The sequence below is a fragment of the Echinops telfairi genome, unplaced genomic scaffold, assembly GCF_000313985.2.
Source record: "Echinops telfairi isolate 266 unplaced genomic scaffold, ASM31398v2 ScPeMD7_7469;HRSCAF=8507_0, whole genome shotgun sequence".
Lineage (NCBI taxonomy): Eukaryota > Metazoa > Chordata > Mammalia > Afrosoricida > Tenrecidae > Echinops > Echinops telfairi.
In genome coordinates, this window is record NW_022111372.1 from 44460339 (window position 1) to 44472196 (window position 11858).

Below are 11858 nucleotides of genomic sequence, written 5' to 3' on the forward strand. Positions count from 1 at the left end.
ATTTCCAACGTTTAATAAGCTTTCCTCTGATCCTGATGCCACATTCATATTCATATAAGCCAGTTTATCTGATTATTTGCTCAGTATATAGATGGAATATGTATGGTGAGAGGATACTGCCCTGACACACACCTTTCCTGATTTTAACAAGCAGTGTTCCCTAGTTCTGTTTGCATAACTGCCTCATTATCCATGTACAAGTTCTTCATGAGCAAAATGAGTTGTTCTGGAATTCTCATTACTCTCAAGATTTATATAATTTTTTTTTGTACCTACAGTTGAATGTCTTGACTAGTCAATAAAACACAAGTAGACGTCTTTCTGGTTTTCTCTGCTTTCAACCAAGATCCATCTGACATCAGCAATGGTATCCCTTATTCCATGCCCTCTTTTGAATCTGGCTGAACATTTGTGAATTCATTGTCAATATGCTGTTGAAATCATTCATTTTTGGATGATCTTTAGCAAAATTTTACTTACATGTGATGATATTGTTTTATAATTTAAGCATTCTTTAGGTCACCTTTCTTTGGAATGGGTGCAAATATGGATCTCTTCCAGTCAGCTAGTCAAGTAGCTGTCTTCCAAATTCCCTGTCATAGATGAGTGAGTGCTTCCAGTGCTTCATCAGCTTGTTGAAACATTTCAATTGGTTTGCCATCAATTCCTGGAGCCTTGTGTTTGGCTAATGCCTTCAGTGTAGCTTCGACTTCTTCCATCAGCAAAGTTGGTTCTTATTCATATGCTACATCCTGAAATGAAGAAATGCTGACTAGTTCTTTCTGGTTCAGTGAGTATTCTTTCCATCTTCCTTTGATGTTTCCTCATCCTTCAATATTTTGTCCATAGAAACTTTCAATATTGCCACTTGAGATTTGAATTTTTTTCTTGAGTTAATTCAGTTTAAGATAAATTGAGTGCTTTCACGTGTCTGTTGTTTGTCAATCTGTGCTGGCTTGTGTGTTTCCTTAATGCTAGAAGCTATTTCACAAATGATGTGCATCAGGGTTGCATCTTCTCACCATATTTGTCCAATCAGTATGTTGATAACATCATCAGAGAAGCTGGGTTATATGAAGAAGAATTCAGCATCAGGATGGAGGTAAAGGCTTATTATTAAACTGCAACATATATATTATTCAATCTTTCTTGCTGAGGGAAAACTTGCATCGTTTGCTGATGAAAATCAAGGATTGCAGCCTTCAGTATGGACGACAACTTATTGTAAAAAATAATTGGATCAATAGGTAACATTATAGAGAAGATATTGATGTTTCAAGGATTTTGTTTACCTTGGATCTATGATCAGTGCTGATGGAAGCATCAGTCAAGAGATCAAATGACCGATTGCTTTGGGTACATCCTGCTGCGCCACACTTCTTTAAAGTGTTGAACATCAATGATGTTACTGTGAGGACCAATGTATGCCTTATCCAAGCGATAGTATTTTCAATCACTTCTTATGCATTTGGATGTTGAACATTGAAAAGGAAAACTAAAGAAAAAATGATGCATTTTAACTATGATTTTGGCAAAAATATCGAAAGTACCCTGGACTACCAGATGGACAAACAAATCTGGCTTGAAAGAAGTACAACCAGAAAGCTTCTTAGAGGGAAGGGTGGCAAGACTTTGTCTCACATACTTTTGACATGTTCTCTGGAGAAGCCATGCTTGGTAAAATAGAGAAGTAGCGAAAAGAGGAAGGTCCTTTAGATGGATCGACACAGTGACTGCAAAAGTGAGCTCAGATAGCAATTGGGAGGATGGTGCAGGAGCCAACGGTGTTTCACTCTGTTGTACGTAAGGTCACTGTGAGTTGACTTGACTAGATGGCCCCTACCAACAACATAGTCAGGTTCACAGAAGAAAATAAAACTATGTAAAAGAAACTAAGTGGTTTGTCAAGCAGTTCAATGTCTCTGTGTTGTGCAAATGTTGAATCCACTCTGTGGCTAACTAAAGGGTTGGATATTAAATATTATCCGGAGATACTCAGACAAAAACCTAGCCATCTTCTGACACAACTGGGGCAATCGTAAACTAGGGCTGACTCCCTGGCAACTGATTTTTCCACTGGCCAAGCAGTTAAATACAATTATGTTTTTGCCTCCCTCTCGCCACTACTAATTTTGCTCTGGTATTTATTACCTCATTTGTAAGTATTCTAGGATTCATTTTCTCATTCTAAGTGAATATTTAGATTTGCATCAAATTATGAAGTTGCAATTCTTTAGCCTTTCCCTAAGAAAAACATAAACAATGCGATTGGCCTCAAGTCAAGTGCAACTCCTGAAGACTCGATTTGTCTCAGAGCAGAACTAAGCTCCATTGGGATTCCCATTGGGATTTTTCAGAAGTAGAGTAGGAAAACTCATCCGAGGCACCTCTGGGTGGAATTGAACCTCTAATATTTTGGTTTTCTCCTAACCATGTGAGTTATCTTGGAGTATACCTTCCTCTGCTCCCCAATTACAGAAACTTCAAGCTCTGGACCACCTGTATTCTACCCCACCCTCTCCCCATGCATACCAGAGAGAGATAAATATGAAGTCCCCAATAATGAGTCAAGAGTTAAAATAGAAAGAGACAGCAGGACAGTGAAGCCACATTATGTGCATTTAAAAATTATTTTTGGGAGGTAGACTATGGGTACTTTTCAAAATATCAATAATGAGAGAAAATGGGTTTTACTGCTCTTTGAGAAACTCCGATTTCTACCTCTTATTTATTTAATTTGTCCTGTTATATATGTTGAATACATTAGAATACTGGAATACGTTACATATAGTAAGAACCCAGCATGGTTAGATGTCAACTGCATACTCAAGTGGTGAGACTGGGCTGAAAGATTGTATGTAAGCAAAATCATGATTTCATTTGAAGGGGAAGACTTGGCAATGCAAACACAGCAAGAAATATATGTATATATTTGTAAAACAATGGCAAACACAGTGAAGGAGAGGGTACAAAGATAATATAATGAGAAGAGTCACACTTGATTTACCTAAGGACAATATATTTATTGTAAGTTTTGTAAATTGAAAGAATTCCTGAATTATAAAGGGGAAGAGCTTGTCAAATTTATGTTAACTGTATAATTGTAGGCTGGGGACAGAGAATCCCAGGGGCAGATGTTCTGATAACAATTCCCTTCCTAATGGAAGGATTGCTCTACTACTATATTGCAACATCTCCTATTTAAGACATTTGCTCTTTGTATTTAGCAGCTGACATAATGTAGCTGTTATCTGCTTACCTTTCATCATCTTTAATAGGAATTTAAGGTTTTATCCCCTCAATTTATTTCCCTGCCCCTGTTAGCATATAAGGGTTGCAGATTATTTAGAGACTGACTCGTATCATCGGCCAACAAGATGTAGCTCCACGCTGAAGACACTGTACCATTTAATTCTTTGATCTTAGGCATACCTCTTCTTTGTGCCACATCAGCAAGATTGTCCAGTGTCCTGCTTCTGGCCCCTGAAATTCTCTTTGTTTTGCTTCTTGTATCTTGGAAATACCCAAATCCCTAAATTTGGGAGATTAGTTTCATGTGTCTTGCTTCCCAGACATGATAGAAAGCAGAAACACTCAGTGATTCTATTTCACGTTAGTTCTGTAAGATTATCTTTGAGAAATAGGTATTTGATCTACAGATCTGAGGAGGCTACTCCTTGGGGTAAGTAACTTCAAGGACTTGATGTCAACTAAATATAGAGTTAAAATATGATACTCTGGATTTATTTGTTGTGAAATTGGTTCAAAACAGGATTATTTAGGGGAATATTAAAGTTGATTAATTAGAGATTTCTAATTTAGATACTTTTAAATCTATGAAACTCATGTGAATTTAGTATTTTTTTAACCAAATTTACTCTATCAACTTGAATAAACTTGATTGTTTAATATGTAGATCATAGTCTTGTGGGTTTCTCTGGTCATAAACACTCTAAACAGGTTTATTTCAATGTAAAGATTCAACAATGGGTTATCATTGGGGAAATATATTCACTTATATGATCTAGAAAATGTTTGTAGAAATAGAAGCAAGGTCAATTTTTACTATTCACCTTTCTAAGATATTTAATAAATTCCATAAAGAAAGTTTAGTTAAGAAAACCCTTCCTATATGGCTATAAACTCATTAGCCCAGTTCTTTTCTGATCCTCAGAAATTCTTGAGAGGCAGGTAGAACTGAAAATGTGAATAACATTTTAGGCTTCTAAAGCTAGTATATGTTAAAGATAATTTGTGAAACTTGGTTTTCTGATTCTAATCTTGGCTTCACATTCATGCTATTACACTACAAATGCTGAGAATAGATATATTTGAAGAAAAATCCATTCATGACTGCCACGTGTACCTGAATGTGTTACCCAAAAACATACATTATAATATAACTTCTATGCATTTGGCAAACTGATAGCAAATGCTTGCTTACAAGTAATGAAAAGCAAAGATGCAAATTTTAGGACTGCACTATGCCTGACCCAAGCCTCTTCAATGGACTCTCATGCATACAAAAATTGGACAACGAATAGGAAAGACTGAGGATGCCTTTGAATGATGGGGATGGCAAGCTCACTGACTGTGGTTGCATTGAGTGGCTGGATAGATGACAAGTCTGTATTGGAAAAGGTATCGACAGAATGATCCTTCAAAGTCAGGATGGTAAGACTTCATCACACCAGTTCTAGGCATATTTTTCAGGAGCGACTAGCCTGTGGAGGAGGGAATCATGCTTGGTAGACTGTTAGTGGAAAAAGAGTAAGGTGCTAAACAAAAGGAATTGACACACTAAGAGTAATAATGTGCTCAAATATATCAAGGATTGTTTGGATGGTGCATGACCAACGAGTATTTTACTCTGTTTTACCAATTTGATAGTACCTAACCATAGCAACATGAATATGGTTATAATCCTATGTGGGAATGGTTTGTCTTAATAATGCCAATGTGGCAATATTAGTATAGATTGGGTCTTTATTCAATGTTTTTTGGTCTATAGAGGAGATTAAGCAAGCAAATGGGGGCAAAATGATGTCAAGTCATACAGCGATCTCCAGATAGCCAGCAGAAAGGCTACGGAGATCAGAATCTTGCTCCAGAAATCACACAAAGAGAAATAAGCTGAGAATAATTGAACAGAAACAAATGAAAAATTAAAAAACGAATTTCTGTTTATGCAAGCCATGCACTGGATGTGTTTCTTTTATAACACTACTAGATAACTAAGACAGGTGGGAGTAGACCGAGGACCAGAGTTCAATTTTTCCAGGTATATTGCTGAAAGGGTCATCTTACCCCTGCTCTGTTTTTGGAATGTCTGGAGGTCCCAAATTATTTCTGATATTTCATAGATCCCTCCAATTAATTTACTTAAGAACATGCTTTTTATTCCATAATAAGTAAAGCTTAATATGCAAGTACCACTATGATATAAACATAATGGTTGCAGATGATTAAATGGCTTGGAGCAAGGATCTCTTTTCTTCCTTGTTTGCATGGGTCAGGATTAACGCACGTTGGTTTTGCTCGTGGTTTTTCTGGTTTCTTATCTATCTTCTTATTCATATGGTTACTTGTTTTTCTCAGAAGAATTACATCATAAAAACGATAAGATACTACACTGGTGATCTCTATCTGTTATTATTGGAGAGAGAAAAGCTTTAAAACCAAAGAGTGAGGTCCTAAAATTAAGCAATAGATTTGATATTAATATTTATATTGTTTTTTACAGTACAATTTTCCATAAGACTAACTCAGGTCACTCCAACTTTCTTCTATACATACATCAGACCAGAATTACCACATTCAACATGGGTGAAACCTTGAGTTTATCCATATTAATATGTTCCCCATATCAACAAAGAAATGTGAACTTCAATGAGAAATCCTGCCTGTTTTTCATTCACATTTGATCTCTTTACTTATTTGAAGAAATTAGGGTTAATTGATATCATCTGAAGGACAGATTAATTATAAGTTTGACCTTGGAAAGAAGCTTATTGTTCCATATTTTTCACCAAGTAACAACATAGATTTTAGATGCAATAAAATATTACATATTTTATAAACTATGATAATTTATCTAAAATAAAACTGCATATTAATTATAGATATGTATGAGGAGTAACTTTATAAGCTAAACTCAAATTTTAAAAGGGCAAAATAAATGTCTTAACTAGATACTTGTTTAAGATTTTTGTTCTAATACTTAAGCCACAATGAAAAGTAATATTTTAGGAAAATTTGTTTCCAGTAAATACCACAAATGAAATAATATTCTTGTTTCTTAAAGATAACATGAAAATTTTGGAGAAATTCCTACTATACCAAAGGCAAAGTTCATGAAAAACTATTTAAAATCTAAAATAAATAATAGAATTTTAAAAAATAATATGCTTTAAATTTATATTACACTCACTTGTCATTTATCTAATTTAGAAACTAGTACTAGATTCTGGAATGTGCAATGTAAAATAAGCATGCTCACTTGTTCTTATTAATATCAGTTGTAAAACATGTAGTATACAATTTTGGGATTGACTTCAAAATCTTCAAAATCCAACTTCCAGGGGCTTATCCCTAAAAATTAAGACCATACATAGAAGAAAAATAAAACACACAGAAAAAAATCAACAAATATTGTGCATTGTAAATAAACTTAGAAACCCATAAAAACCAAATTGTTGATAAATAATTAAGTAGGTGTCCCATTATTCATTCATCTCAAAATTCTGTATATATGATGTATATCTTCTATATGGTAAAGGATTATTCAATACTATTCATTTAGTAATAGTATTCAATAAAGCTCAAGCTCACTGTTCTAGAGTAATTTCTATATTATTTGTTAATTTAGTGTAATCTATTAATTATAGTATTAATAAAACTTGATACTATTAGAATACATATATTATTATGTATATTCAAGTAGCATTGTGAGACAAATGTCAAGCTAACTTAAAGGATAATAGTTTAAATCCATGAGTTACTTTGAGAGAGAAAAATGAGGTTGCTTGATCCCCTAAAATTTTATGATTTTGGAAAGCCTGCCTAGGGGCTATGATTCAGAATCACTTCAATGGAAGTGAGTATATTTTATGAGTATGATGTATATTTATAAGCATGCTATACAAAGTTAAAAGGATGCTAAATATTAAAAATATTCAGACATGGAGATAGTTATTATATGGACATGTGATATTCCAGTTCATTCCTTTTTTTCTTCTTCTTAATGTTGCCATGTAGTTTGCTACTTTTCTTAATGTAAAGCATGCGTTAACATTGACAGAATAATAAGATTCTATTAAAATATGAGGAGCTACAGAGCCACTCAGGCTTCCTTATGATTTGGGGCAGAATGCTGGGGAGCTCTCAAGGGTCTCATTAATGAGTTTGATTACCAGGAATATTCCTGGTCAGGCCTGGGGACACCATGGGCCTAAAGGAAAGTTTCAGTGCCCATATGTCTCTATTGGGCTTTAACATTCCCCATGGAGCAGTGGCAAGCCATTAGGCTTCCTCTCCATTAACCATCTACTATCTTCTAAATATAAAGCAATAATGAACGGATCCCTAAGAGATCATTCTTATTATGTGCTTCAGGATTAAAGTGATGGGCACTTTCCACTGTCCCTACAATGTGGATTGTTGCCGAATAGGTGTCTTTAATTTCCCCAGTGGTTTAGCACAGTGCTGGGGAGGGGAGGGGAGAGAGAAGGAACAAAGACATATCAAACAAACAACTGGTGAAAAGCAATGATGTGAAGATGATGATATTTAAAGGACAAACAAGCTGTGCTATCTCTAAAGCTAAAATGTGGGTCTCATTAGAAAAGCCAGTCCAGGAATGTATTTTAGTATTCTCCATGAGACGGCTGTTCTTAGGTGCCGTAGAGTCCTGGCTCATAGCCACCCTGTGTACAGAGAACGAACCACTGCCCAGCCTTGCACCATCCTCACAATTGTTTTTTGTTGGAGCCTGTTGTAGGCTAGATATTAGATTGCTAGCCACAAGCTGGTCAGTTTAAGCCCAACTGCAGCTCTGCAGGGGAGAAGATGAGGCAACATCAACTCCTGTAGAGATGAACAATCTCAGAAAGCCTGCCTGGGGGCAATATGTGTCAGAATGGACTCCGTATCAGTGTGTTTGGTCTGCTGTATGCAAGTAACAGCATTGCTGTTGTCAATGAGTCAGCCCAAGCTTTTCTGAGCAGAACTGTTTTCCGTGACTCTTTTCAACGACCTTGTTTATGCTTGTTTTTCCTTTTGTGTTTTGGGGGTGGGGGATAGATCATCAGACCTTTCTTCTAAGGTGCCACTGCATGGACTATTTTATCAGCTGAGGACAATCATCCAAGAAAGCTTTCTTACTATTAATTATTAGATTGCTTAGTGCCTTCATTTCAACATGGAATCGTTGTTTTTAAATATCTCATCCCCATTAAGCATAAGAAAAGCACTCAACTTTACAATGCAAAATGCATCTAGTGGTTGAAATTGGATATAATTCATCAATTTGGTTGTACTTCATTGCTCAAAATACCTGCATACTCTTGATCAAACTGGAGTCCAGGTGTGAAAACTAAAAAAGGTTCAGAACTAGGTCTAGAAAGGCTAGGGCGTCTTGGATTTTCCTGTATCTTATTCTAGCACAAATTCAGTAGTGCTTGCTACATTTTCATGTATATCTTCCTCTGTATAAGATTGTAGCTGAGTAAAAGAGTTTCATGAGAAAAATATCTAAATGGCAGTGACCCACGAAACATAAAATCATCTCATGATAAATTATAGGTTAAGTTGGTAGTATCCAAGCCGTAAATTGATGATTGATGAATGACATCGTGTAATGCTTCAAAATGAAATCCTGATCAGTCTGTTTTTCCAGGAAACTGAAAAATATTAACTTTCTTGATTAGGACACAAAGGTAAATAATATCTCAACGCAACCAATGAATTGTAATCAACACTAGGGAATATTATATTGAGGTGCATTTCACAATGAGGTGTGTTTCATTTCTACAAGGATGATTTCTCCTTTTCTATATCAGAATTCTTTGAGCAAACTAGATAATTTTCTTTTTAACTAAACTTTACCTATCATATCTCTCTGTCTTTTGTGCAGCCTACAGAGCAATGGAGTGGGGGAATTATTCCATGTATGCCGACTTTGTCCTCCTGGGCTTATTCAGCAACACCCGCTTTCCCTGGCTCTTCTTTGCCCTCATCCTCCTTGTCTTTGTGACCTCCATAGCCAGTAACATTCTCATGATCGTTCTCATTCACATGGACTCCCGCCTCCACACGCCGATGTACTTCCTACTCAGCCAGCTCTCTGTCATGGATATCCTTTACATTTCTACCATTGTTCCAAAGATGCTGATTGACCAGGTGGTGGGCCAGAGGACCATTTCCTTTGCAGGCTGCACTGCCCAGCACTTCCTCTACTTAACCTTGGCAGGGGCTGAGTTCTTTCTGCTAGGACTTATGTCTTATGACCGCTATGTGGCCATCTGCAACCCTTTGCGTTACCCCGTGCTCATGAGCCGCAAGGTCTGCTTGTTGATTGTGCTGGCAGCTTGGATAGGAGGCTCTGTAGATGGCTTCCTGCTCACACCAGTCACCATGCAGTTTCCCTTCTGTGCATCTCGGGAAATTAACCACTTTTTCTGTGAGGTGCCTGCCCTTCTAAAGCTCTCCTGTACAGACACATCAACCTATGAGACAGCCATGTACGTCTGCTGCATCATGATGCTCCTCATCCCTTTTTCTGTTATCTCTGCCTCTTATACCAGGATCCTCATCACAGTTTATAGGATGAGTGAGGCAGAAGGAAGGCGGAAGGCAGTAGCTACCTGCTCTTCACACATGGTGGTGGTCAGCCTCTTCTATGGGGCTGCTATGTACACCTATGTATTGCCTCACTCATATCACACCCCTGAGCAAGACAAGGCTGTGTCGGCCTTCTATACCATCCTCACTCCCATGCTCAATCCACTCATCTACAGCCTCAGGAACAAGGATGTAACCGGGGCTTTACAGAAGGCCCTGGGGAGATGTTTCTCCTCCGGAAGGGTGAACGCTTTCTAAGAAGTATGCTTCGGTTGCTGAAAGCAATGAGAACAGGAGTACAGCAGTTAGCCAGTCAGGTCTGACTCTTGGTGACCCCATGTGTGTCAGCATTTGCTCTATAAGGTTTTTCAATGACTGATCTTTTTAGATGTAGATCGCCAGCCCTTTCTTCAATGATAACCCTACATGGAGCCCAACTTCCAACTTCTCAGATAGCAGCCAAACGTTTTCATCATTTTTGTTGCTCTACTGCTAGAGACTTGAATTTTAGGATGCAAAACTTGATCATCACGTTGGGCTTGAATGTGCTTTGCCTGGGAACACCAAAATGGGAAAAACTGTGGGGCATTTATGGGACTTGGCAAGCTGACTTTGAAGGTGTGGTCATTTACGATAAAAAACAACAATAACAATAAAATGCCAAGGGCCCTGAGGAATAAATTGTTTGGGATAGAGGAAAAATAAAGTTTAGGTTAGAGTAGTCATTCTTATGCTTTTAACAAAGTATTCACGCAGCTACTAGGTAAAGTCAGTCATTGCAAAAGCAATGTCCATCCTCAGCTACTTTTCTGACTTCTTACCACTATCTCTTCTTAGACCTTCTGGTCAATTTAATGGAATTTATTTTCAAATACTGTCTTACTATATTTATTATTTTGTGGTACTTACAATGTATGCAACAAAACAGTTACCTTTTCAACAGTCATCACATATACCATTTAGTGGTATTAATTTCATTCACCATGCATTGTAATTATCATGATTCACTTCCAAATTGTATTTCAAATATTATTTCCATGAATAATTTTATTCAAGTACTTAATTTTGGTCTTTCGTAGACAGATTTAATTCAATCAAGCTGTTTGGCATCATTATTTGTTGAAAGGAAAAAAATGGTTTCTTTATATTCAATTAATTCTACTTCATCCAATTAATATTGCTTATAGTGCATACAAGAGCACTGGTTCTGCAGAGGTTATACATTAGGCTGGCAACCCCAAAGTCAGCAGTTTGAAATCACCAACTGCTCCTCTGGAGAAAAATGAGACTTTCTACTCCCGTAGAGTTACAGTCTCAGAATCCCACAGGGGCAGTTCTGTCCTATGGGGTCACTATATGCACTATAATGCATATCAAATATTAGAGGAAATGGACATCATGATATCTATATTTATTTTTCATAACATTTTCTTACATTCATCTTAGAAAATGGTTTCAATATTTTAAAAGGTGGCAAGGGCGAGAGAGGTTAGGAACTAGTAAACACAAATGTCTCCTATAATGCATAGTCTTCATTGCTTCTTATCTTCTAACAATAATTGATAATAATTAATATGGCATCGATGAATTACATCATCCTTACTGTATTTAATTTTTGAAAACATTTTGCCCTATTTAAATGATGTGATAGTGTGATATGAAGAACTCATGAATAGAGTGGTTAGAAGTTAGCCTACTACCTGAAAGGTTGGTCATTCAAACCCACCAGCAACTCCATGTGAGCAACGTGGGACTTTCTGCCCCTGCAAAGACTCACAACCTCAGAAACCCTCGGTGGTCATTCTACTCTGCCCCAGAGGGTCATGGTAGTTGGAATCATCTCAATGGCAGTGGTAGGATGGTTTTATGTTTCATTCTATACAGGGATGGGGATCTTAGAGGGTGCTTTTTAATTAACTGGTATTTCTGAGATATTTCCATTTATAAAATATTTTAATTTAGCATATTTTATTTAACCATGTGAATATTTTGTCATTGTATATGAACCGCTGTTCCAT

At 36.7% G+C, this 11858-nt stretch overlaps 1 protein-coding gene across 2 annotated transcripts; it reads left to right on the forward strand.

Moving 5' to 3' along the window:
• The first annotated feature begins 8137 nt into the window (after window positions 1-8137).
• LOC101659982 (olfactory receptor 2T27) lies at window positions 8138-10098 on the forward strand. Of its 2 annotated transcripts, XM_045284787.1 has the most exons (2): window positions 8138-8152; window positions 9151-10098. In XM_045284787.1, the coding sequence occupies exons 1-2, from the start codon at window positions 8138-8140 to the stop codon at window positions 10096-10098; spliced, it is 963 nt and encodes a 320-aa protein (XP_045140722.1). The 2 variants fall into 2 exon arrangements, with proteins under 2 accessions (XP_045140722.1, XP_004696920.1); XM_004696863.1 differs by lacking the exon at window positions 8138-8152 and having other exon boundaries at window positions 9145-10098.
• Window positions 10099-11858: the final 1760 nt, after the last annotated feature.